The sequence below is a fragment of the Rhinolophus ferrumequinum genome, chromosome 10 (genome assembly GCF_004115265.2).
Source record: "Rhinolophus ferrumequinum isolate MPI-CBG mRhiFer1 chromosome 10, mRhiFer1_v1.p, whole genome shotgun sequence".
Taxonomy (NCBI): domain Eukaryota; kingdom Metazoa; phylum Chordata; class Mammalia; order Chiroptera; family Rhinolophidae; genus Rhinolophus; species Rhinolophus ferrumequinum.
The window spans coordinates 43,760,617-43,787,212 of record NC_046293.1 but is presented as its reverse complement, the minus strand read 5'-3'; the positions used below and the strand labels follow the sequence as shown (position 1 = coordinate 43,787,212).

General features: G+C 34.9%; 1 protein-coding gene across 2 annotated transcripts in view; it reads right to left on the bottom strand.

The window, feature by feature from the left end:
* The window catches only part of LRRK2 (leucine rich repeat kinase 2), a 124,934-nt gene that overhangs the window by 26,072 nt on the left and 72,266 nt on the right, over positions 1 to 26,596 (bottom strand). Inside the window, exons 29-42 of one of the 2 annotated variants that reach the window (XM_033118153.1) lie at positions 26,052 to 26,281; positions 25,505 to 25,632; positions 24,133 to 24,351; positions 20,556 to 20,757; positions 19,823 to 19,911; positions 14,212 to 14,399; positions 13,197 to 13,351; positions 11,952 to 12,098; positions 11,617 to 11,808; positions 10,753 to 10,899; positions 9,746 to 9,846; positions 6,720 to 6,910; positions 1,466 to 1,626; positions 217 to 724 (exon numbers count right to left, since the gene is read on the bottom strand). In XM_033118153.1, coding sequence (XP_032974044.1) covers positions 708 to 724; positions 1,466 to 1,626; positions 6,720 to 6,910; positions 9,746 to 9,846; positions 10,753 to 10,899; positions 11,617 to 11,808; positions 11,952 to 12,098; positions 13,197 to 13,351; positions 14,212 to 14,399; positions 19,823 to 19,911; positions 20,556 to 20,757; positions 24,133 to 24,351; positions 25,505 to 25,632; positions 26,052 to 26,281 — 2,167 coding nt within the window. In that variant the 3' untranslated portion in view covers positions 217 to 707. Of the gene's footprint in view, positions 1 to 216; positions 725 to 1,465; positions 1,627 to 6,719; positions 6,911 to 9,745; positions 9,847 to 10,752; positions 10,900 to 11,616; positions 11,809 to 11,951; positions 12,099 to 13,196; positions 13,352 to 14,211; positions 14,400 to 19,822; positions 19,912 to 20,555; positions 20,758 to 24,132; positions 24,352 to 25,504; positions 25,633 to 26,051; positions 26,282 to 26,596 lie in introns of those variants that run through there. The other variant, XM_033118152.1, reaches the window with a different exon arrangement.

Genomic DNA, 26,596 nt, shown 5'->3' with positions numbered 1-26,596 from the left:
AAACCAGGTTACTTTGCCTACTCAGATTTCCCCTAGAGTATTTTCTTCTGCCTTTTAATTGAGCTACAATCATCAAAATGATGTAAAGCCACCTGTAATTTTATTTACAAATAACTACCTATATAAGACTTCTCTAAAGATAGGGCTGGCCTCCCCCAAAAGTGATCAACCCCTTAATTTTCTGTTTCCACTCAAACTGAAATCTGAAAAACAAGCTGTCTGCACAGATCACTTGCTCCATCACTGCTTCTCACTAATCAGAACCTGAGATTCTGATGAACCTGAGACTAGAAGAAGGGGCACAGGAGCTGGGAAAGTGAGAGAGAGCTCCATGGGGTAGAGAGCGCGGTGAAAAGAACATGCCTGCACATATGACCATGAAAACATCAGAGCACAGGAAATGGATTTCACTGAAGACAGTCAGCAATCGAGGAAGCGATGGGGTTTGGAGAACAGGCATGACAAAAGAAGGTTGGGGACGACTCTAAAGACAACAGTCAAGTCTAAGGCCAGAAGACGATGCCTGCGATTTCCAGCGACGATAGAGATGATGGTATCCAGAATGGGCATGTTTCACTTTACATAGTAACCATGATGCATCTTGCTATCCAGGTGCAAATGGAGAAGCGACAGTGTTTTTAACTATTGAACTATTAACAACTTATAAATTATGAAGCAACAAAGCCAAAGTGCAGTGTTTCAAGTTTTCACTTCCTGTACCAACCTATAAAAAAACAAAACAAAAAAGTACAACCAAGAACTCCAGGCCCTAAGCCCCACTGAGGAATTTATACTACTTCATATTTAATAAAGTTAATAATGGTGCATAGAACATAATTACACAGAGACTCAGTAGGGTCAGGACCAGCAGCCTGTACTCAATCTAACATGTTTATATTTGAGCCGTGAAATGTATACATATTCATACTGAGAGTGAAAAATAAAGATCTTCGTAAGTATCAAGTCAGTTTGGGTCCGATTTTGCCACCCAACCAGTTTTAAAACAAACAAACAAACAAACAAAACCATTGGGTTTTCAAAGTTCCTTGGGTTTCAGAGTTATGAAAAAGGTTTTGTAAACCTGGATTTGGTTTGCCTCATTTGTAGGTAAATGTCAGTGTCAACAGAACCTAAATTAAAACTGCTGCTGTTCCTTTTTACCACCTCTGGAGTATGTAAATGTTTTCAAAATCCAACTTTTAACATGCGACTTGACAACAAACATTCTTTCTTTTTAACTTTTTTTTTCCCATGAAAAAATCATGTCAGTTGATATTGTTTTTCCCCTACAGAATACAAAGATCAAAGTCACAATGTGCTGGTCACAGTTAGTCACCCAATAAATATCCTATCACAATGTGACAGGCTACAGTGTTTTCCTGATTCTCCTGAACTCACACCTGAAGATGAAGACACCGGTTACCCGTCTTGAAGAGGGAATCGTGAAGTTAACCTGATCACCCACCTGGTGTGCCCTCTGACGTTTTTATCCCCATTCTACAACAGTACTGAGCAATCCCGTAGTCAGCAATCTTTGCAATGATGGCAGCATTAGGATACAGGGTGAAAAGCAGCACGTTGTGGGGCTTCAAGTCACGGTATATAATCATAGCCGAGTGAAGGTATCTGCCAGAAAATGCACAGGCAACCTTACTAAAATGTGATGACATTATTACTATAAGTTTTGTCATGATTGTATTAAATATGTATACCCACTATGCAAAATACTACAAATTCTTTGCTAAGTTTGACCCTCAAAGTTAAGAGATATTGTAGAAGGAAATCAAAACATACAAGTCCAATATTACAAAGTAAGTTTATGCTTTTAAAAAGAACACAAACAAAATCAAAACAGGTCAATCACGATAAGTGAATGATTTGAACTTCAGGCACAACTACTTCAAACAAAGTACCAGTTTTTGGAGACTTTTTTTTCGTTACCTTAATATTAATAATTCCTTAAAAGAATTCTGAATTCCTTCAATGATCATATGAATATTTTCACTAGTTTGAAAAGTAAATATGTTAAATAAGAGTTGATAGGATTTTGTTGTAACTCCCATTTGATAGTTTTGATTTTCTTTAAACCATGTACCAGTATATCTCAGCTTATTAAACTCTATTCTATTTCTCCTTTGATATTTCTTTTTTCTGACTAAAATGCTTCGTAATCTTTTGGAAAATATTTTTTACTTTTTCAATAATAACAAGTCAAAATAAAAGACTTCCCTAGCTATCAATACTGTTCCCTTTTGAAGATGTAATTTACTTTAAACACAATTCTATTATAAACTAAGGTTGACGACGTTTTGAACTGAGCATTGGAATGAGTAAAATATTGTCTTAGGAAAGGTGATGTTGGATGATGTTAAAGTCTTTCCTTTTTGAGACTGATTCATTCAACCGTATGCAACTAGAGTTGGATACTGACGGTAAAGATTAAAAACTAGTTACTACAAAAAACAAAATAAGGTTTTAATCTCAACCAGGCCTTGTCAATTCTGGAAACATGGCCAGAGAGCTACCACTGTGCTCCAACTGTGCTCCAACTACTAAAGTAACTCTACCATTGCCTTTCCATAAACATCCACTAATTTCAGATTCTCCCCAACTCTGTCTTCCCTGTCCCATGATGTCAAATTTGCTATAGCTTTCCATGTGACCTCATAGGGATATCACGATCTACTGCAAAAACAATCTTTCACAGAACTTAATACCGGTACAGTTCAGTCCTTTGTTTGTTTGTGGCTTTTGGTTTGGGTTCACATTGTATCAGTAAATATTTACTCCATTACCTGGTACCAATCACTGCCACGGATTAGGAGGAGCAGAGCAGCAGCAATATCCTGAACTTTACATTGCATGATGGCCTAACGTGTATGCATCATTTAATTGCTTCAATTAATGCAGGAGAAGATTCTTTCTCTCCCTGAATATAACTAGGACATTTGACATTAGGCCTATTCATTTCGGTGCACATATTTTTGGCTGAAAAATAAGATAAATATACTAATGAAGTTGACCTTAACAGTAAGTTAAGAAAAATTTACTAAGGGCTTACTGAAAGGCCATTCGTTACTCTTGCCCGGCTGAAGAGAAAGCTGGGAGATTAAGAAGTAAAAAGGTAAAGCCAAGTCATACATAAAGCATCAAAATGCTTCATATTGCACACCTCTTTCAGAATATTTACAGAATACAGACTCTTTCAGAAAACGTCACAAAGGGGGAAAAAAAAAAAGTAAAACCCTTCACAAAGGGTAAAAAAAAAAAAAAAAAAAATGTGAAATAATGTCCGTGGGAGAGAAAGATTACCTGGGTTAGTTAAAATGTTCAATTACAGAATTTAACCTTAAGAAGCACAGTTTAAATAATTCAATAGTAAAATAGCTTTTAAAATATTAATAAGTGCAGATTTTGCCTTACTGAAAATAATTCAGCCATCATTTATGTATTATGTGTCAGCGGGCATTATCAAATATTTTAGTTTAAAAACTTATATAAACAGAGTTAGTCACTCTTTAATCGTGATTATCATCAGTGTATATTGAGGGGTTGGTCACAATATAGAAGGAGAAACAGGTACTCAAATAGGGTTGCAGAAACGTGGTGCGTACCAAGTGCTATAGGGAAGCCAGAGGGCGAAAAGCACAGAGATCAAGACAGCACAGCAGACTCTCCCACTAGATCGCCATTTCTCAACCTTGATAAATAAGAATGATATAATCCCTACCTTTCCCTCTTCAGCACCTAACACAAAGTTCTGCATGGAATGGTCTCAAGAAACATGTTATACAGAGGTTAACTCTTCATGGTGTGGTTAAACTTCATTGTGGAGATGGTATGCAAGCCAATTCTAGAGGAAAATGAGCTCTCTAGGCAGACAAATTTGTGGAACGAGGAATAACACATGCAAAGATAGACATGGATGTCAATGAAAAGTCAAGATCTTCAGTTGAGTTAGGGCCGTGGAGCGGAAGGAGGCATACATAAAGACTTTTGATGCTACACTGAGGCATTTGGATGTACTTTGCAGGTAACTTGGAACTACCAGGAAATTTCAGGCATACTTAGATTTTTATTTTAGAAGAAATATTCTGATAATTCCCTGGAGGTAATGGACCAAGGCAGCAGTAATGGCATTAAAAAGATAAAGTAAGATAGTCAAAAACCTGGCAGAAGATAGATACTTACTTTTTGGGGAGGGGATTGGGCTGGATGTAACCATAAGGATCTTCACTGGCAAGTAGGAGATATGAGAGACAGAACAGATTGATGGTAGGAGGAAGCAGCAGAGAAAGTAAATTCAATTTTTAATATATTGAAACATAGAAACATATGGGAAACATCTATAACTTCATATGTAGTTGAGAATGATGATAAAGAGCTCAAAGGAGCAGACTGAATAAAAGATGCAAGCTAATAGTTGAAGGAAGGACTATGGAAGAGAAAATATGTGATGTGAAGAAAGTTCTTGTGTGTCACTTCTAAATGCCTCCATCATTGAAGGGACTCCAAAGGAGTGCGATTTTACTGTCTCTTTCTACCACTGTAGTTATAACTTGATGCTAAAATATATTTGGGAAGACAAACCTTAATGCTAATTTTTACTTAGTGCTGGTGGGAGATGGCTAGCTAGTGAAATCAACTACCCTCGTGGGCACAAAATACAGAAAGCTGTCTTGGCATTATGCTGAGAACAAATCAGGCAAATTATGGGGAAATACGCTGGGATTTTATTTACTTCATCAAAAACTGCTGGATTTGTTTTTTTAAAGTAAGGTCTCAGAGAACCAGAACAGGTTATTTTAGAGATGTGGTCTTTTAAACTATGGTGAATAAGAAATACCAATTTGATGGTCTATAAATGAGCACTTCGGGGATTATGTGGAAGAATGAGGGAAAAACTAGGATGTGTAGTTAGTTTAATTAAGGAAAGTCACTGAAGCAGCTCTGAAATAGAGGCGACATTGTTGCACTTGATCTAGATTAATTTAACACAAGGTTCCCCCTGGTGTTCAAAAGTAGATATTTCAACCCAAATCCAAATCTGTATTACATTTAATAACCTGTACGTTTTCCACAGGTTTCCAGACTCTTTCATGAAGGGCAATATACTTATTTTACGTACTTATTAGATTCTCTGTATTACTAAGAGTTATATCCTCCAGGTTTGGTTTTGTTTGTTTGTGAGCAGTGTTTGTTTGTTTTCTTTACTGCCCATTCCATTTACATTTCTGGATACAGTAGAAAAGAATAGACACAGTATTTCAGAAGAGAAGGAAATTTGCATCCACTGTGTGACTACTATGGCCAGGTGCTGTTTTTCTCCATTCCCCTGTTTCCCTCTTTCCCTAATACCAACATATATTTACTGAAGGCTCACTGTTCTAGGTGCTGGGATGCAATGGTGAATGTGATAAAATGTCCCTACTACTGTGATGCTTAGATTCTAGTGACAAAGACAGACATTAAACAAAAATTCTTTATATAAAAACATAAAGAATAGCAGTCAGCAATAAGTGCTATAAGTACTAGGGAGACATGAGGTAGTCATGGGCATCCTCTCTGAGAAGAGAACTGAATGAAATGAGAAATGAGCCAAGAGGAAACCTGTGGTCAGATGTTCCTGGCCGAGAGAAGAGCTGGTCTAAATCCTCTGGCATATTCAAGAAACCTCAGGGAGGAGAGTGGCTGAGCACAGTGACCAGAAAACGAGGTAGGAGAGCGTTGAAAAGGAGACAGACTTGACCCAACATCCATGGTAGAAAAATCATTCTGGGTGCTGCGTAAAGAATAGACAATATGGGGTAAAGGCGAAAGCAGGGAGGCCAGTTAGGCAAGGAGAAATGACAGCTGCTTGGACTCTGGTGGTAGAGAGAAAAGATGTAAGAAGTAGCTGCATTAAGATATATTTGACAGCAGAGCTGAAAATATCTGCTGAAGGATTAGGTGTAGAATGTGAGAGAAAGGAAAGAATGAAGGATGAGTCTAAGATGAAATAACAGGGTGACTGGAGATGGGGAGCGATGGAGGAGAGGAAAGTCAAAAGATTAATTTGGGATGTGTTCAGTTATTACAAAAGTCCTCAAAACATTTTCCCATTAAGTATTAGTCACAGTTTAGAGACTATTAAAATAGAGAGAGAATCAGAGATATAAAATCCCAGTCGCTAAGTGTGTGGAGCAGATCCATCCCAGTCCTGTTTTCTCCAAAGACCACGGCCTTTCCACTCTGTTGCACTGCCTATCCAGGGCTCTAGCTACTGTCTGGCTGCATGGTTGGGTGTGCCTCTGAGACACACTACAGTCCTGCAGAGCAACCTGACTCAAATCACTCTAGTCCCCTTCAGAAATAAGACTCACCTTTCCTCATTAGAACTATCCATGCTAATTGACACTTTCCTTGATACACTGAAGCCTAACATTTACTTCTCTAGAGGAGGCAAGCTAAATACAAAGTTAAGTCCATGGGCTCTGAAGCTGGACTCCTGAGTTCAAGATCTACTACTACGAGCTATGAGGTTCCACGTGACTTTCCTACTATTGTTTTTATCAAATTTTAAAGTTTAATCAGGGAAATGGTAGTTTTTCACCCAAGTTGTCTGTGAAATGTTACCAGGCACCATGTTATTGGGAAGTGCTATTCTCAGAGCCTGAGAATAAGTCTGCGTTAATCCTTGTCATACACTGACTAGGATACCACACGACCTAATTAACTACCTCAAACCATCAGCCACATGTAGTGCGATCCTGTGCTGCAGGGTTCTCGTGAGACTGGCTTTGTCCTGCTGAAGCAGGCGATCCAGGGAGCCCTTGGAAGCCAGCTCCATCACCAACATTCGTGGACGAATCCCAGCTGCCAGCAAAGATATTAGGCTGGGGTGGTGGAGGTGGCAAAGCACCACCAGCTCCTGCAAAAGTCAAACACCATTTAAGAGCAATACAACATCACCTCTGACCCAGTATCTCCTTCCTTCAGTGCATCAACACTTTAAGCACGGCTTGCTCTGGGTGATTAAATTATAGCAAACTGTCCACTTCTTTGAGGTTTTTGTCTATTTCCCACATATTCAGGAATAAACTGCTGGTTTTAAAGCTCTGTTTTGAATTAAAACTTTAAGTTCTAGTTTTCCCTTTTCTCTGCTTTTATCAGAACACTTAATGCAGGGACAGGACACACATGTGGTCATGTTTAACAGGTCATGTCAATCTTAACTACTTAATCCTAATTAGCCACAGAATCCTTCTCAGCCCAGGATTCTGAGCAGCCACTATAAACCAACTGCAACTGCCATGTGGGCTATAACCTGTGTATCATCTCTGGTTTAATAACTAGAAAAGTTTAATGAGGGAAATGTCTAAGGCCACAGACATATATGGCATCAACCTCTCCTGAAAATTCTCATGACTTCCCTTACTCTTAGATATAAACCCCATGTACTTATACAGCCTTCATGGCCTGACCTGATCTGGCCCCAGCCCACCTCTCACACCCAAACTCCTTTCTCTCTCCTTTTCATTCACCACCCCTCCACTATCACCGGCGTTCATTCAAGCCCTGGCGCAGGCCTGGCTCCTTCCTTCCAGCCACTGGGTCTCTGCCCTTGCTGATCCTGCTTCCTGGAAATCTCTTCACCTTTCACAGAACTGAAGGCTTCTTGCCATTCAGATCTTAGCTTATGTATATATGCTGTCACTTCTTCAGAGTGACCTACTTTGGACCACCCTTACTCAAGCAATCCCCAGCTATAATTTCTCCAATCCAAGAAATCAGAGATGCCATTTTAGCTTGAATAGAGAGGTCTCTATTCTGAAACAATCCTTCTTCTAGACCACATCATGTGAGACTTTACAGTCTCCTTTATGATGTTGTTTTTTAATTCCATTATACACTTTATTCGGCACATTCTACTTTACTCTGAAATTGTAATCCATAGCTTCGGTGATATTAAATTGATTCAAGTTTTAAACAGTGATTTCTATAGGAGCTCTGCTTCTGAACAACCAGCTTCAAAGATGGGAAGTATCAGTGCCAACTGCATTTATCAGGAAACTGAAGTGTAGAGAAATCTGCTGGCTGAAGAAGAAAGGCTGAATACCCTGAGAGGGGATTTCCGAAGAACAAATGTTTCAGACTGCAATTGTATATCCTTAGGAGATAAAAATCTCTTTTTCTTCTATGTCTGATTAGCACAGTTGGTTGAAACCAATGAGCACAAATCAAATTAGCTCTGTTTTCTTTTCTTTCATAGACACAGAAAGAAGCTTAATCCAAGTTTTCTATCCTAGAAAAGCAGCTCACTGAGAGAAAAACAAGAAAGTATAATGATCAGCCACAATTCATGACCACTGGCAGAATGGCCCTTAAAATGCAGTACCAAACACTGAAGATTTTTCTTTTCCTTTTTATTTTAAAGAAGTATATTATGTACACTCCACTGTTTCTATTTCTTCTAACGATTCTTTGATTCACCTAGCTGCCTATGCACTAATCAATTCTGTACACATTTTTATTGTTCTGATTTCCAACAGGTTCCCTGAGCACATTACCTAAAATTTGAAATACATGATATATTGAAGAGTAATGACCCAGGCTGAAAAATCAATTTATATATTAAAACAAATTGCCTACAGATTGAAAGAGATTGTGCCCAGATTTGATTCACAGACTTGCTTCTATATACAAAGTGTTTATTAGCTTATTCCTAGAGCGATAGTGTGACTTTTGGTACTAATAATCAAAATTACTCCAGGATATTTTGCTCAGGTATGAAATTATTTTTATTATTCAGAGTAAATAATATATTCTGTGTATTTTTTAAGTTTTACATAAGTTACTTAAATTCAGATTCAGGCACAAAGTTTTTGTTTGTTTTGTTTTGTTTGTTTAATAAATCCAGGGAAATTTTGTTTTTGTTTTCGTTTTTTTAATAAACCAAGGGAAAAAGAATGAATAGATTCAAACATACAATTGAGTTCTGGTATAAGATGTCAGAATTCACATTGGATTTTACCTCTGCTCTCCCTTTGTCTCTCTTCCTCATTCCCACTGCCAGGAAAGACTCAGAAAAAAGAAATAAATCTCCACCAGGACTAAAAACAAGAGAGGGTTACCGGAGTGACCACTCTTGGTTATGCATTCGACATCCATGCACCTTTCTTTCTTCTTAAGAGTACCCTGATTTTTGCTGAGGTATCCAGTCTTCACCCATGTAGCCCATGAACCATGGTGTTGGGAATGGACCCCAACCCCAGCCTCAGGGAAAGGTGGGAATATTCTAAGCAATACCATCCTTATTACCATAGTAATTGGTTCAGTAACACAAGCCTAAACCAATCAGCACACAGCACTGCCATGAATATAAGTGCTTGTTGAGAAAAGAACATGTGACTTAATTGAGGTCAAGAAAAGTTTTTAAATGGTCTACTGTATATGGATTTTGGTTCCTTTGAAATACAAATTTCAAAAGAGGTACCTTCGTTTCTTCTGTAATTGTATTATATAGCTGTGAAGCCTAAAACAAGAGTTCTCAGAAAACTGTTTTTTCTTTGTTTTCAACAAGAGAAATGAAACAAAACATTTTTACTCCATGAAGAAAGGACAAAGTGGAATTTCATAATTAAACTCAAGTAAACTTTTGGGGGAAATGTGGTCATCATTTTGCATTTTCACAAACATGCAAAACAAGAGTTCCAGGAGATTAACGATGTATGATTTAATGTAATCATATTATTGGATTTCTTACTTGTCTTAACAGTCTAAGTGATGTATGTTTATTAAAAATCTTCACGGCCACTTCTTCTCCTTCATAGACTGCTCGATAAACTGATCCAAAACTGCCATCACCTTTTGAAAAAAAAAGTACAAAGCACATAAGTTAATCTTTCCAAGCAGAAAAATGAAATAAATCATGTCTCTTGTAATTGTATCTGTTATATACTTAAAGATAAACCTGACCCACTTATTTCATTGAATCATGTCTCCTTTAATGCTTCCTCTTCTTTCTTTTACTCCCTGAACTAAGATGCACCTAAAGATTTTGTCCCTAGTCTTCTTATCTTCCATTTATGCACTCCCTACTCAATTACCTCATCCATTCATTAACTTCATCTATCCCTATATGTAGAGAATTTTCACATTTTCGTTTACAGCCACACGCTACATCCTGAACTCCATCCTATATTTACAACTTTGTGCTGGAGAATTCCACTGGCATGCTCCTCCAAACCTCAATCACATTTCATCAAAAGCCACATTCATTATCTTTTCCGCAAACTAGTTTTTATTCCAACTTCCATACATCTGATAAAAACAAAGCTCTTTTGAGGTCATTCTGGAGTCAAATTGAAAAAATTATCTTAACTCTTTGCCCCATGCCTAGCCCCAAAGCTAACTGGCCGTTCACGTTGTCGTTTTGAAATTGAAAAATGGCTGTTAGTCAACTGAAAACCTCTTTCTCAGCCTCCCCCATCCCGGGCAATTAAAGTAAATGCAAGGACACATTTTATAAATATATGTGCTTCCATGATATTTCCATCCTTATCTTTAACCTACTCAGTAAGAGTGCGCACAAAGCAAATTCCAGATCTGTCACATGATATTGCTTTAAAATACATCATTCTGAAGGGGGAAAAAAATGACAAATATATAAGGACACAAAAACCATGGTAATATAATTAAATTTGAATATTTTAGATATTAAAGAAAAAATTGCATGCTAATTTTTATTCCCAAACCAAGAAAAATAGTTACCTAAGAGAAACTCTGCAGCTTGTACAAATTTCAATTCATCACTATTCAACATAATATTTCTAGGCAGGTCGGCCAAAATCAAGTCAGGAGCAATCTGAGAGATTGGAATGGTGAGCCTTGGCTGATCTGGGTTGACTAGGAGATCTCCTGAGAAGTACGTAAAACATTTTTTAAAAAACAAACTTTAAAGGACGTATATAAATTTGTGCTTTTGACTTTCTTTAGAAAATAATCACATATTTGTTATGAGTTCTAATTAATTTTTTAGATTTTCTTACCAATCCTGTTTTTATCGAGAAATTTTGACAAAGTTTAAAGGTTGAATTTGTATATATCTATTGGGGTTTCAAAAACTCATTCCTAGACTCACTCGCTATAAAGTAGGATTCAGAACTGCTTCAGACTACCTGACATCTGACTAGGAAATTATTATTCTCTACTTTTAACACATTCCTGGGCACTTATTATATGGCTGGCATGTTGCTAAGTTATTTCCATATGTCATCTATTTTAATCCTTGTGACAATTCTATGAAGTACGTTTTCTTAGTATTCCCATTTCACAGATGAAGTTATGTCAGTATGCTCCGTGTGCCAGTACCCATGCTCTTAAATCAACATTGTTTTGAATCTAGAACATGAGATCTTACTGGTAACAAATATAATCCATTTTTCTAAACTGTCACTATAATTGAATGTAGTTTCCTCTAACTCATCCTTTATGGATAAGAATAATTTCTACAATTTATTACAAAACAAATAATTTATTATAAAATTTAATATAGCTCAATAATTTATTACAAAACCCACTTCACAAATATTGAAAGATCACTTAAAAGCATTTGTAAGTTGTATCAACACATACCTTCTTCTGCTTTCTTCATTAAGTCATCAAGTAAGATTTTTTGATGTTCTTCACCATCATTAAAGCTATATAATGCCCATTTCTTCAACAGAGTTTCTCCTTCTCCACAAATATCAATCTCCAATAACCCAGGAAACCATTCTTCCATGAGAGAATCAATGTGGTCCACAACTTGGCCCAAAAGAATACAGCCTACATAATCCAAAGAAGAGCTCATCAACACCCTCTCTGAAATTTATTCTGTTTGTTGCAGAGCTAAAAAAGAGTAACTAGAAATTTAAGAAGTTTAGATTACTTTAGTGGTACAATTCAGAGTTTCAAATTAATTTCCTTACCTTTTCTACAAGAAGGAACTGTAATTTTTAAGAAACTGTCTGGGTGATTATCTAAGACTTCAGATCCTACCAGGCAATAAGCTTCAGGAGACCAATTCAAGTAGATGCCTTGTCGCCAGTACATTCTGTTTGGGCGAAGTGCTCGTTCTGAAAGAAGTTTAAATGGACCCAAGTGTATTTATTAATCATTAATTACTCCATAAATTAAATGGGGGGGGAAATCACTGCACACACCCCAAGTGATGGTAATAGAGATATATTAGATTGGTGCAAAAGTAATTGCGGTTTAAAAGGTTAAAAATAATTACAAAAACCGCACAAAAAATTATTGCACAAACCTAATATTTGTTTTGAAAGAAAGTATTGGAATAATTATTGATAATCCTCATCTATAGCCATTAAATATGATACTAAATATTTCATCATTAGTTCTGCAATAAAATAAACAAAATGCCCAGCACAAAATCTAAGATAAATTTCAAGTCAATAAGCTAAGATTAAACATATTAAACTGCTTAGGATTAATATGTTTAATCGATGAAGAAAGAGGATCGTAAGTTCTCATAACTTTTAAAAAGAAGTTGGTAGTCATGCTAAAACCAAAACTTCCTGAATGTTTTAATGCAGTGTAACTTCTTATATGTTGATTAATTGCAAGCAAGTTAAAGTTTATTTCAGAATACAGTAACACCTTTATAATGCTAATTTTTAAACAAATATATATATATATATATGTATATATATATATATATATTTTCCCATTGGAGCACTAAGAATTTTTTCTTGCAAAATAAAAAGCTAGCATTATGAATACTCATTTTTATTAGCCACTCAGGGACTGTGCAGCAGATAGAGCTATTACCGACCCCACTTTTAGTTTTCTTTGTGTGTGTGTGTGTGTGTGTGTGTGTGTGTGTAAACCAATGACTCCTAGTAATGCACCTTTTACAGGTGTTGCTTTTAGTGTGCTTTGGCTTGGAAAGCAAGATATTCATATGTATTTTAAATGTGTCTAAAATATGAACAAATGGGCCTTTAACGAGGATCTGAGGAATTTTCTTCTTGACAAATTGCATCAACTTATATGAGTACATGTGTCTTTATATTGTCCAATGTGCAGTTTATGAGATTATTTTCTGATTTTCAGCTGCCTTACAAAAAAGTAAATCCTGAGAAAATGACATATTAATTTTAATATGTTTTACCCCTAACTTCTTTAAATATTAAGCCTTCTTAAATACATACCTCTGCCTGAAAGCATGTAAGGTGAAATTTCAAGCAATCGATTGATTAATCTTGACCAAAATCCCATTGGAAAATAAGGCATTTCATATAGTCGAATGATAATCTCAGAGTTCTCACAATGGGGAAGCTCTATTACAGGCCTGTGGTCAGACAGACTAAAGGCAAAAGGACACCATCATTATACAGCTTCATAAAACACCCAACCTGTGTTACTTGAAATCAATGAATTGAAGACAAATATTCTAAGCTGTTGCATTTTTTTATAATGTTCTTGTACTACATGCGCTTCCTATTTTAAAAATTCAGTGATGATTTAATCAATTCAAATCTATGTTCAGATGAAGCAGATGCATGAAATTGTTTTCACTAATCTTATCTATACTAATAAATAAGTTATTACAATTAGTTATGCATAGACAAGTATCAAAGGATTACATAAAACTTGAATATCTATTTTTAGAATTGGCTACTATCCATCAATCAATGCAATTTACACTTTTCAATGTCATTATTACTTTATAACATTCCCCAGATGCTTATAAAGAAATAAGAAAAATTTCTATAATACAGGGTTAGAGCTTAGGCCTCCATTGCGTTGCCCCTTTCCTCTGAAAATTCAGTCATAAGTTCTTTTAAGACTCTGTTCAAAACTCACTATCTGCCCAAAACTTTCCTAATAACTCTCTCAGTACCATGTAAGAAGACACACACACACACACACACACACACACACACACACACACAATAATCACCACCATTTATCTTTCTTAAATAATTTAAGCAATGGTATTTCAAATAGTAATTATATACATAAAGTAAGTCATTTACTATATCTTTAAAATGCCAAACGTAGTATTTTCATTAAAAGTAAATGTTATACTTCAGAACATTTACACAAGAAGCAAAAAAAAATACTTACTATATTTATCATAGATCGCTGTTATTTTGACAATTAAAACGATAAACTAGATGGTGAGTTTCCATAGAGTAATTAAATTTTTAAGTTTTGGTTTACCTGCTTGGAACCAGCAAATATTCTTCTCCTATTGGCAAGGCAATCTGGAATTTTTCTAGGAGTTTAAAATACTGTAGCATGTAGTTCTTTGGAAATCTCTTTTTCTTTGAAAGAAATTTTTCCACATCTTTACGTGAAATAATCCCTTTAGGATGTTTTGGACAGCCTTCCACTTTCACTGTCAAAATCTGAAAGATTTAATCTTATAAATAATCACTGGAATTTATTTTCTAAAAAGTTTTGAATTTAAAGTGTTTTGTGTCCCTTTGTTCAGTGAAAATAATCAGAATTTTAACATTATCAAGTATAACACAGGACCTAATTTCTCAGGCGAACAGCCATGTATCCTAGAAGCCTAGTGGGTCATCCACTTCCCTCAAAAAAAAAAAAAGTTATTAAATTAAGGCAGTAAATTCAGATCAGAAATTATGAAAATCCTCTGAACCCAATAAACTTCAAGCGTTCCCCAACTCCAATCAACAGATCAAGCTAATACCCCACATCCTTATTACAGTTTCATTAATAGATTCCTAGGGAAATTATCTTCCAGACTGCGTTATCACTTCTGTTTGCAATAGAAATATTATTTTACATTTATATAATAGTAGATGGTTCCATCAATGGGAAGAGAGGCTACATAGCACAGTTCAGTGATTCTCAACAAAGTAACTACTGAATTATGTTGGATTCTACTCAGAGTTGAGATCAATAGGTCTGTGATGAGTCTTGAGTCTGCTTTTTAACCACAAACCCAGATAATTCTAATGTGAAGACCATACCTTGAGCTTTGATCATCATCACAGCAGTTACAAATATTTATGTCAGAAGAACCCAGGTTCAAATCAGGCCCTATTCTAGCTAGGGGACCTTCGGAAAGGTACTTAATTTCTTTAAGCCACAGCTTCCTTCTATGTAAAATGAGATAATAAAAGTGACTATCACTTAGATTGCCATCAGAATGCAGTAAGATATAACACGCATAAGGCATGCAAAGTACATATCACAATTTTTAGTATATAGCAAGTCCTCATATGTTAGCCATTACTATCTACGTATTCCTATTCATTTTACTTAGACAAATTAATTTTTAAAAGAGGGTTGTGCTTAATTTCTTTAGTGCATCTATAATGTTTAAGGGATATTTAAATAGGAACAAATGTTATTTACTTTATGTAGTTGCCTGAAATGCTGAATTCTAAAATTCTTAGGCCCAAGGACTTGTCTTATTTCTGTTTTACTCTTTCGTACATATAATGGTTAGTGAATTAATAAATGCATGATTGACTGAACATAATGATAGCTAATGAAAACGTATTATGAGTTTTTAAATAATAAATACTATATTTGGGGGCTTCTATACTGTACACTTTATAGAAATCTCAGATCATTCTTAAAATTTAGATGGTAAAAAGAATTGTTTGCTGTTTTAGTGATTTTAAGTTACTAACAACTTGTCTGACAATTCACTCTCTATCCCCAACCATATTATATATATGTATATATAAAATGACTCTGTACCACCTGACATAAGTATTTATATATTAGTATTTCCTCCCATTTGACTGTCAGCTCCATGAGTATAGGGACATCGTTTGGTCTACTGCTATAGTTCTAGCACCAGAACAATATCCAGAACATAGTATTTAATAAATAAGGTTGAATGAGAAAACGAAATTTGCTGCATTTTATCCTAGGGTTAGGCTTATAGGTACTGGAGTCAAACCATGTGGTCTGAAATCCTAATAATTCTACCTCTTCCTAAATATGTAACTTTGGATACATTATTTAACCTCCCTGTCACTCAATTTCTTCATCTTCAAGATGGGGGTTAACATAGTATTATTTTAAAAAGTTTCTCTGAGAATTAGATGAGATAATCTTGGAAAAGCACAAAGTAACCCCTCATATGTGAGCCATTATTATATACATATTCCATTTTCCTTAGACAAATTGATTTTAAAAATGGTCTGTGCTTGATTTTTTAGTATATCTATATGCATATGTGTTTGTGGCAGATTGTTTTCAAAGATGGATATATCAATTCATTTCCTCCCTACACATGTATGCTGCTCAATCCATCAAGAAAGGAGTTCATCTCCTTTCCCCTTGAATCTGAAATGGCCTTGTGGTTGCTTTGGTCACTAGAATGTGGCAGAAGTGGTAGAAGAAGAAAAAGGGAGTCAAATATATGGTGATGGAAGATTTTACTTTGGGTTGTGAACATGCAATGTAATATATAGATGAAGTATTATAAAAATGTATATTTGAAATCTGTGTGATTTTACTAACCAATGTCATCCCAATAAGTTTAAGTTTAAAAAAAAGAATACAATAGGGCAACCGGGTAGCTCAGTTGGTTAGAGTGCATTGCTCTTAACCACAGGGTTGCCGGTTCCATCCCCACATGGGCCACTGTGAGCTGCGCCCTCCACAACTAGATTGAAACAACTACTTCATTTGGAGCTGATGGGTCCTGGAAAAACACACTTAAATAAATAAAAGTGAAAAGAAAAAAATAAAGAATACAATATACATTGGTGAAGAAATGAAAAAAGAAAGAAGTGACACTGTACCAGTTTCTGGGCCTGTACTGTAAGAGAAGTAGCCGTACGAAAGGCACATGGAGGAGCACCAATACATCAAAAGGTGAGTGTAGCCTTCTTGGACATTCCAGCCAAGTTCAATGACCCATGCCAAAACTTTGTGGAGCAGAACCCAATCAATGCACAGAATAGTGAGAAATAATAAACTTGACGTTTTAAGCTTCCAAATTTTGGGGTATCTTGTTAAATAGCCATAGAACATTGAAACAGTATCTTCATTTTACCACCTTTAAAAGACTTGCTAATATTCCTTCAGCCTAGTAACTTATAAGACTAACTTATGCCCTTATGCAAGGAAAGAGAATTTTCCAAAGTCCTCACACATGGTATTATCAAGATTACTTTGTCATGGAAGCTCTGTAATATTCCACCTGATTAATTCAATAAATCCCATTCATATCTTTTTTCATACAGTTAAATGAGTTTTGCAAACTTCTCTGTGTGTTGATGAAAGTTTCTTTAATAAGTTGAGTGACCTAACAGCTCAGAGAATATGGAAGGAGGGTAGGCTCATCAGAGCTGCTGCACTAGGAAATTATTCCTGCCCTTGTTGTCATGAGGTGACTACTCCTATTTATTTTTGCTGATGGATGGGTGTCTGACGAGTCATTTTTGTTTTCACTTGATTATTTATAGCTTTCACTCTCTTTAAACCTCAGTGAAAATGATACATTTCACTGTATTACCACAAATAAAAATGATGCTATTTATTTTTTAAGTTAATAAGAAATTTAAATTACCATTTTACTAACCATTTAGATCTATCTTTCAAAATAACTTGAAGCTGTTCAAATTCTTGACTTATATTAACACATATATTAACATGTTTATACTAATGAGAAGAACTTCATTGAGTTTCAACTTAATTAATCCAAAAAAATCTTCAGAGATTTTATTGTGGTCATGGTGGAAATTTGTTTTTGCTAAGAGACTGTGATTCTGATATGAACCACTTCCTTAATCCACTGAATAAGATATTCCCACTCTGGTATTATCCACATTTTTGCAACTTTAAATGTTCCCAGTTTATATGGAAATGCACCACTTTTCGGCACAACTTTAGCCTTTTCTTGACTAGATAAAGTTTAGTTAGGCCACCTAGGACAATAAAATATTCAGGATATATTTTAAATTCCCTTTGCTGTACAGAACATATCTACCTCACATATTTTTTGTTTAGGTGCATACTGGCACATTTTCCAAAAGTACATCTTTACAGTTTTGAAGACTTTATTTCTCATTTCCCAAATAATGACACTTAATTACCAAATAAGTGAAATATGAAATTAGCTAACATTTACTTCTCAGTTACAGTGAACTAGGGAGACAATGTAGAAGATAACACTGTTAGTATCCTTATTTTACAAGTGAAAAAAAACAAAAGGCTTAAAACATTAAGAAATATCACAAAGTAAGTATTATAAGAGACCTGAATACAGGTCATGCTGGCTGTAGAACGTGTGCCCCCACTTTACTGGTTCCATTATCATTTAGCAGACGAGTAAAATCACATTTTCCATGGCACATGGCAAAAGGAAAAGTTACCTTAGAAGATCTACCAAAACAGTAAATATCAACCCCATTACAATTAATTGCCAATTAAAATGTTTCAATATGCTCTCAAGTTCTGTGGTATAGGATAGCCCTAAATAAGTTCCCTCTTCAAGACATCTTTTTTTTCCTTAGATGGCATCAAGATTATCTTCGGGAATTTAACTACTGTGTTTCCCTGAAAATAAGACCTAGCCAGACAATCAGCTCTCATGCATCTTTTGGAGCAAAAATTAATATAAGACCCGGTCTTATTTTACCATAATATAAGACCAGGACTTATATAACATAATATAATACAGCATAACATAACATAGCATAGCATAGCACAGCATAGCATAGCATAACATAACATAACATAATATAATATTGGGTCTTATATAATATAATATAAGATTGAGTCTTATATTAATTTTTGCTCCAAAAGATGCATTAGAGCTGATTGCCCGGCTAGGTCTTCTTTTTGGGGAAACACGGTATTATGGTTTAATTAGAAGAGAGACTTCTAATATAAAAAAAAATAATCATTTTAGGGATTCAGGGAGCCACATGCAAAACTACAAATTATACTCATAAACCAAAGTAGTTGCAGTAAGTATACACGCTGGAGACTCAACTGCCATGATTTTGCATCCCCAGCAATATTTGGCAATATCTACACACATTATTGCTTGTCATAACGGGGAAGGTGCTAGTAATATCTACAGGGTAGATAGAGGCCAAAGATGCTGCTATTATCCTATGATGACAACAAAGAATTTTCTGGCCCCAAGAATCAATAACGCTGACATTGAGAAACCCTGAGCTAGTGTGTTTTTCTGTTTGAGTGGTTTTCGGCAGCAAACCTATAGAGATGGGTCATTATAATTAATTAAACTTATTGGTAATTGATTGTCATTGGAAGAAGAAATCATTTTCCCTACAAAATATAAATGGAGAAAAGATAGCTATTACTACTGCCATAAATGTTTTTAAAAATTGTATCCATTTAGAGCTCAGTCCATCCTCTCAAGAGTCAAAACTCCCCCCTCCATGTTATCTAGAGTTTATAGACCAAGTTATTATATAGAGTTTTCACAGGCTCACCAATCCAATTTTTTCATATGATTTACCCCAGGAATTTTCATAAAGCTTTCATTCAATTGACTAAGTCAACAACCAAACCAAAAATATCATCAAGATCTAGAAAAGCACCATGGAACAGAGTGGCACAAACATCTCTATCATTAAAGACATTAAAAACATTAAAGACATTAAAGTAAACTCTAAGATATCTTTCCTTCTTCCATGAAGCTCTTCTTTAAGCAGTCTTCTACATGAAATGCTCTACAGTTTTCTATATTCACAGTAGTTTCTATCCTAACTGAACACAAACTCAATCATGCTCAATACCCTGGGTGCCATTTGTTATTCTCGCCAACCATTACCCCCCTGCCACCAAAATGTAAGACACCAACCTGTGCCATGACTTTACAAAGCCACTTGGGTTCCACAAAATATAAGTTGCTTAACTGCAGTGCTGGGTCTTGAAAATGAAGAAGGACCCCTGTAGTAAAAATCAAACAGTGACACATAGAATCTAGAATATGAAAATATCTAGGGGCTTTAGAGAGAGAAAATCTAATCCCACCTCATCATTTTATGACGAGAAAACTTCAGCATAGCTAGTGGCAGGGCTGGGACTATAACCAGGGCATCCTAGTTCTCAAGCTCTGAAGTCCCAATATTATAAAGAAGTATCTGCTCCTCAGTAACTGCATCATCTCAAGCAATCTTTGATTCTCAAAGTGCCCCATTAGTACCATTCCAATAATAACCCTTTTTTATGGTATATAAACAACTTCCACACACACTAAGTTCATTTGATACTATGAAAGGATACGCTTTATGCTCAGGATTCCACAGCTACTGAGTAGTATAGTTCTAGACCCCTACATTTTAACTCTTGCTCAGAGACTCTTTCTACTACAGCCCTTAGATGATTTCTAATTTTTTTCTTATGACATGAAATATGACTTAATATCAGTGAAGGTGATGAACCTCCAAAAAGCAAAATTCAGTGGCCTATTAAAGAATTCTATATATATTTGGTTGAGTATTAAATATAAATTCTAACAAGGTTCAGATCCATTTTTTATAAATAACTACAGCTAAGCTTTGAAAAAATTTGAAACAAATAAACACACAAACCTGATTCATTTAGGAAGTGAACTGCGTGAGGAAGCTCATTTTCATCTAACTGCAGTTGATTTTCTTTCACAAGTTGCAATAATCGTTTCCGATCAATTACAGGAAATTCAATTGGCACATTTTTACGCTCTGATAAAATGATTTTCTCAAGTTCCACGTAGCAGTCTGGAATCAGCTGTCCAACAACAGGCTGATCTCGGATCTATGTAATTACAAATGACAAGCTATAAAAACCCATTTTATTCATATATTAGGTGGTTGGTAAATTCAGTGCTAATAGTTTTTAAAGAAAGGGGTATATTTTTCACAAGTATATTTGTAATTAAAATCAAAATGTGATGTAAAACTATTTAAATTGTGAGGAATAAATAAGATGACATTAAAATAAAAAATATGAACACAGAAGCCAATTTTGAAGAGCTATTAAATATAATAGTATGGAAATATTTATCTAGCTATCCAGAGAGGAAATATTTATCTAGCTATCCAAGGCGAAACCTTGGATAAATCACTAACGATAAATAAGGGATTTCCTGTTTTCTAAGACATTAAACTTAAATGCAATATATATGCTAGCATAAGAAATCAGTGTCAGAAGAGCTTTTGGACCATACTTACTAGATGAAAATATCCACAGCCTGAGGTAAAACATTAAATTGTGTTCTTGTTATTTGCAAAATGTTATATTAGTGGAATATACATGTCAACTGTGAAGCTTGGAGACAAACATGAAATTTCTTCACCCAAGCTATGCTTTTTTATGAAAGCCTTGAATATGGGAAAATAAAACATCATCTAAACACCAATAATTCTGACATGTTACCCTTTAAATTTAATCACTGTTTACCAATTTAAAAATATATAAAATAAAAAAAATCAAATGGCCTTAAAATGACAGTTTTTATAATAAAAGTCTTTTCCAAACTTTTCTTTTTCATGAAAATCTAATTTGAAATAGAAATACAACTCTAACAGTAACTAAAACGCCTTTCAAAACCACCAGGTGGCAAACTCTCCCCATTTCTCGATTCTGAATATATTCTTGTATATTCTTTCACCTGACAGTAACTATCAGAATTTCTACCTGAATTCTTAAACTTACTACAAATAGAAATTGGGTTTACAAACACATACACAAAACTTAACTTGCTCTTTTTCTATTTGTAACTAGAACCTTAAGGAGCGTCATTTACAGCTGCTATAACCGTTACTTACATATCTGTCTCCAGTCATTTGAAAGATTGCTTTCCTGTATCCCTTGCCCCAGACAATTAAATACAATTCCACTATCCTCCACTTTACATAATCCCTTTCTGCATCACTTATGAATTAAGATAATATAGCACTTCAGACTGAAGTTTATTTTTTAACCCAATAAGGAAAACCTTCATATAGAAGGAAACAAGGGTTCTCACAGAAAGCAAATAGCATAGAAAAGGGATGAATTTCATAGGGCTGGGTCATAGGGCCAACAAAGGATCCCTTTCTGCTAATGGGTTCGACAAGATTAAAATGTGTTTTGTCCTACTAATCCTTTTAATTTGAGTGTTAGGTCAACGACAGCCAAACACACACACACACACACACACACACACACACACAACACACAAAACAAACAAATAAACAACAACAACAAAAAAACACCACACTTTTACTCTAGAGTCTGCACAGACCCAAGTTAAGAGTGAGACAGGGAAAGACTAGAGACGAGCCAAGATAAAAGGAAAAGCCGAAAAACAAATGAGAGGGCAAAAAATAATCTCTAATAGATTAAAGACTACTATTTTAAATACAGGTTGAAGCACCTTAAGGAGGAAAGAATATTCAAGTTCTGGCAGGCTCATTAGTTCTGGGTCATTTGAAAGAGTCACTATTCTGCAAAGCAGTCAAATGAATTTTCAAACCAATATGCCAGAATGATGCACCCATTAGCAATATATACCTTTCTTCAAATAATACTGCTATTTCTCAAAGCTTTAGTTTTACTTCCTTATATGGTTGTTGCCTTCAGATTTCATTTATAAATGCAGGAAGAAATATGGTTTTCTTGATTGATAGTGATAATTTGCTATTAGACAAAAGAAGTACCAGTCCAACTTAAACTAACCACTTTATCCATAGACTTCCAACTAAATTCGGGCTTTTTCAAAACAAACTTATCCTCCAAGAAGTTTTTCTTAAAAATATAATGTATGCTCCAACAACAATGATAAAAAGAAAAGCTATTAAAATATTATAAGTAGCAACAAAGTTAGATAAGTACAGGTATAGTCTCAGAAGAAAACCATCTGGATAAAGAGAATATTTAATTGGATGTATGAATTGTATATTTGTTTCTTATAAGTCATATTACTCTCAAATCATATGTTCCACAAGAAAGTAGGAAAATCTGCAAATAAATGTCATCCTTACGTAAAATGTCGCTACTGAGCCACCTTGGTAAAACCTTTTAGTGACTGATAAATATGTTGAAACATACAAACATACAAATTATCATCTTGGGCACCACGAAGACCAGCATATTTATAAATGGCTCATTAGGTTTTGGATAGAAGCATAATCTGTGGAAATGGAACAGAACTAAGCTAACCGTCTGACATGTTACAACCAGGGCAACCATATAACATATCATCCAAACTGGAATGCTTTTGAGACTGTAGTGAGACACTATTAATAATTATGCTGGGACTGTCCAGGCAAAACAGGACCCTAGTTATAAGCCGTGTCCCGATCATTAGTGTTAATGAGCTAAGTCAACAGGGACTAAAACTGAAATTCCCCACTGTGATTGTCATATAAAACTATTCAGGGCGTTTTTCAGTACAATTTACATCATGCTGTCTGTAAAACCCAAGGAAGATTTTTTTCTCCCCTGCAAGTATTCGAAATAAGTGCTCTGCCTGAGAACCAATTTATTTGTATATGAACCTTATAAGTTATATTTGGCTTACTAGAAGGGAACTTTAGAAATCAAAAACATAATTCCCGAAATGAAAAACCTCATTTGTATGAACCAAAAAATTACTTAGACATTGTTGAAAACCGAATTAGTGATTTTAGTGACTAAATGAAAAAAATATATATATATTGAGGAAAAAATATCTGGAATTGGAATCACAGTGAGAAGAGACTAGAAAGAGCAGTACAGAAGATCAAGATGAGCATAAAATAGGAACTCCAAAAGAAAGGAGCAGATGGAGAAACAACAGTCCAAAAATAACAGAAGAAAGATGATTTCAAGACCCCAACATTCATGTTTAGCCTTTTGATTGCATCACCACTACAGGAAGTTGGGTGAGAAAGGGTATCAGAAATATTTTCTCAGTCTCTCAGATACTCCCTCAGTTTTCTCTCAGGATCCTCCAATTATTTTTATTCCCATTTCTATAAATCTGAAATGAAGTATGGCATAAATAATTTTAAAATTGAAACTACTTTAATAAGCTAACAGCTATGAAAAGAACTTCACAATTTTAAGATATTCTGAAGACTTCTGACATTTTTAAGCAGTTGCATAACATGAGAATTCATAAATTATATTTATCTACCAGCCTACAGTAGGCATTAACCACGTTACCTTAAAATTAAGGCTCTCATTAACGATGGTTTTCCGAAGTTTTGCCAAGGCATCGGATTCTTCAGTGGCATTCACAAAATGGTAATCCCGTATAGCAGGAAAGCCGCGTTTGTTCAAGAGTTCCTTGGTGATTTTACTTATGCAGGCTTTGCGCTGCTTCTCATCGGAAACGTCCAAATGTGTGCCAACAAGAATCACAGGGGAAGAAGAAGCACGGGCCTACAGAAAAGGCACAAAAGACTCTTGTGTCTGTTTTAAAATCAAGTCTACTTATATTGCCATTAATATTCACTTTCTATGAAAGTCACTTGAATAAAAATGAGAAAAGACTCCAAGAAGAAAAAAACAACTCTCTTTCCTTCCTTAAATCTAAGAAAAAAATATAACCTTAAGAAATTTTTAGAAATCAGTTGTATGCCCCTTCTTCATTCAATAATTACTTCATTCAATTATCACTTTTCAGGTGGCCTATATAACACTAGGAACATATTTTTTTATGACTTAAAATGGGTTAAACACTAAGTGTGCTTTGGACTTCCTAATAAAATAAGCATTTAATAAACACCTAAACTATTTCAAAGTGTAATATATGGTTTATATTTTCTCTTCCTTATCTACAAATTCCGTCTCCTGAATTCATTTTAAAGTCATTCTCTTTGGAGTCTACAATAAACAAAAAAGTGACTGAAATATTAGTGCTATTGTAATTTTTGCTCACTTTAGCTAGCTATAATAAAGTCAAAACACAAACAAGTTCAAAAAAATTACTAAAATTACAAAACAAGCTTGTAAGGAATAGCTAACAGCATGACAGCAAGAGACAATGGAAAACAAAAAGAGATTCCAAATAAAAGAGAATATTGTCAACTATGCTTCAATTTACAAAAAAAAAAGAAAAAAGAGCATATTAATCTGGTGCCATTTGAAAGTGTAAGATTTGAAAGCCTTCATTGTAAATTGCCACTGAGGACATAGCGGGTGATACATAGATTGCTTTTCTTTTTCTTTCTTTTTTTTTTGGTTTTAAGTATAGCTTATTTTAAATTAGGAAAGTTTATATTCCATTTAAGAAATAATATGACCAAAAACAGTTGAACATATATATTTTCAATTTTTATAGCATACAAGGGTTTCAAAAGCATCTATGCCTCTCACCATGACGAAACACACTCTTTTTATGTCACAACTCAATTACACTGAAAATTTCCCAACGCAAAATTTAGTGTGTCAACTTTAAAAAAAAAAAACAAAAAAAAAACACTATTTGAAGAGACTGAAGCAATTATTTGCCCCAAATAAATGACTCTACATACAAAAAAAAAAAAAAAGAGAGAGAATTATTTTCTATGTTCAAAAGATTAGAACAGATCACCTTTATATTGAAGAGCCAAGGCTTCATGGCATCAACTTCAGCTTGCCCTTTGCTGAGGTCATAGACAGCCAGGTACAGTGATCGCTGGGTCATAAAGTGGGGATGAGTACTGTAGAATTCCTCCCGACCTAAACAAAGATTACAGACTTTTTTTTTAGCCTTCCAGACACTAGGCAAGCAAGCATCCTTTTTCAAAACAAATTTTTAGGTTACATTATCTACTAGTTAGCATACAAAAAAAGAGACAAACCATCAACAATGTTCAAAAGACTATACTGGATTGTACTAGGGATTGGCAACTTTTAGCAAAAGCATTAGTTACCAACCAAGTTCAGCTTCAGTTGGCATCTACTAGTTTCTAACATTTCACTCCATATACTTCTCCATTCTGGTGGTAAGGGTATAATTCGGAGAAGTAACCACCTTTGGAATAATTCCGCAGGATACACTAGGTCTCTGTGCAGTATTGAAACATAAAACTCAGGTTTTAAATCCTTGTTCTAAATAAAAGATAAATGTGACTTTAAAATTCTAGTGAAATAAATACCTGCAAAATCCCACACATTTAGAATGAGGTCTTTTTTCCTTTTGCCTCTTATTGGGATAGGCCAGTCTTTCACGTCAATGCCAACTGTGGCACTTTGCATTCCGAGCTCTGACTTCTTGATTTTCATTAATTGCTGTAATAAGGTGGTTTTACCACTCCCAGTATTCCCCACAATCATAAGTTTCATTCGGTTATAAGGCACGGCCTTTTTTAACCGCTGTTGAAGAAACCTGGTATTAGAGACAACAATAAAAAAACAAGCGGCTTAACAGTGTATTTAAAATATAGGTGAATTTATATACATGGAATTCTTTTAAATATCAAACATTTACAAATATAGTATGTAAAAGAGTGCATAGCTCATAAACTAAAGTGCACACGTCTTTCAGTGCACTGTTCACGCATATATTTTGTTAGCGATGTTTATGGTGCTAGTGTGACATGTCATTGTAATTGATAATGCTACCAATCATTATCAATTACAATGACATGTCACACTAGCACCATAAATAATCAAAATGTGAAAATATATTTGCAATATTAAA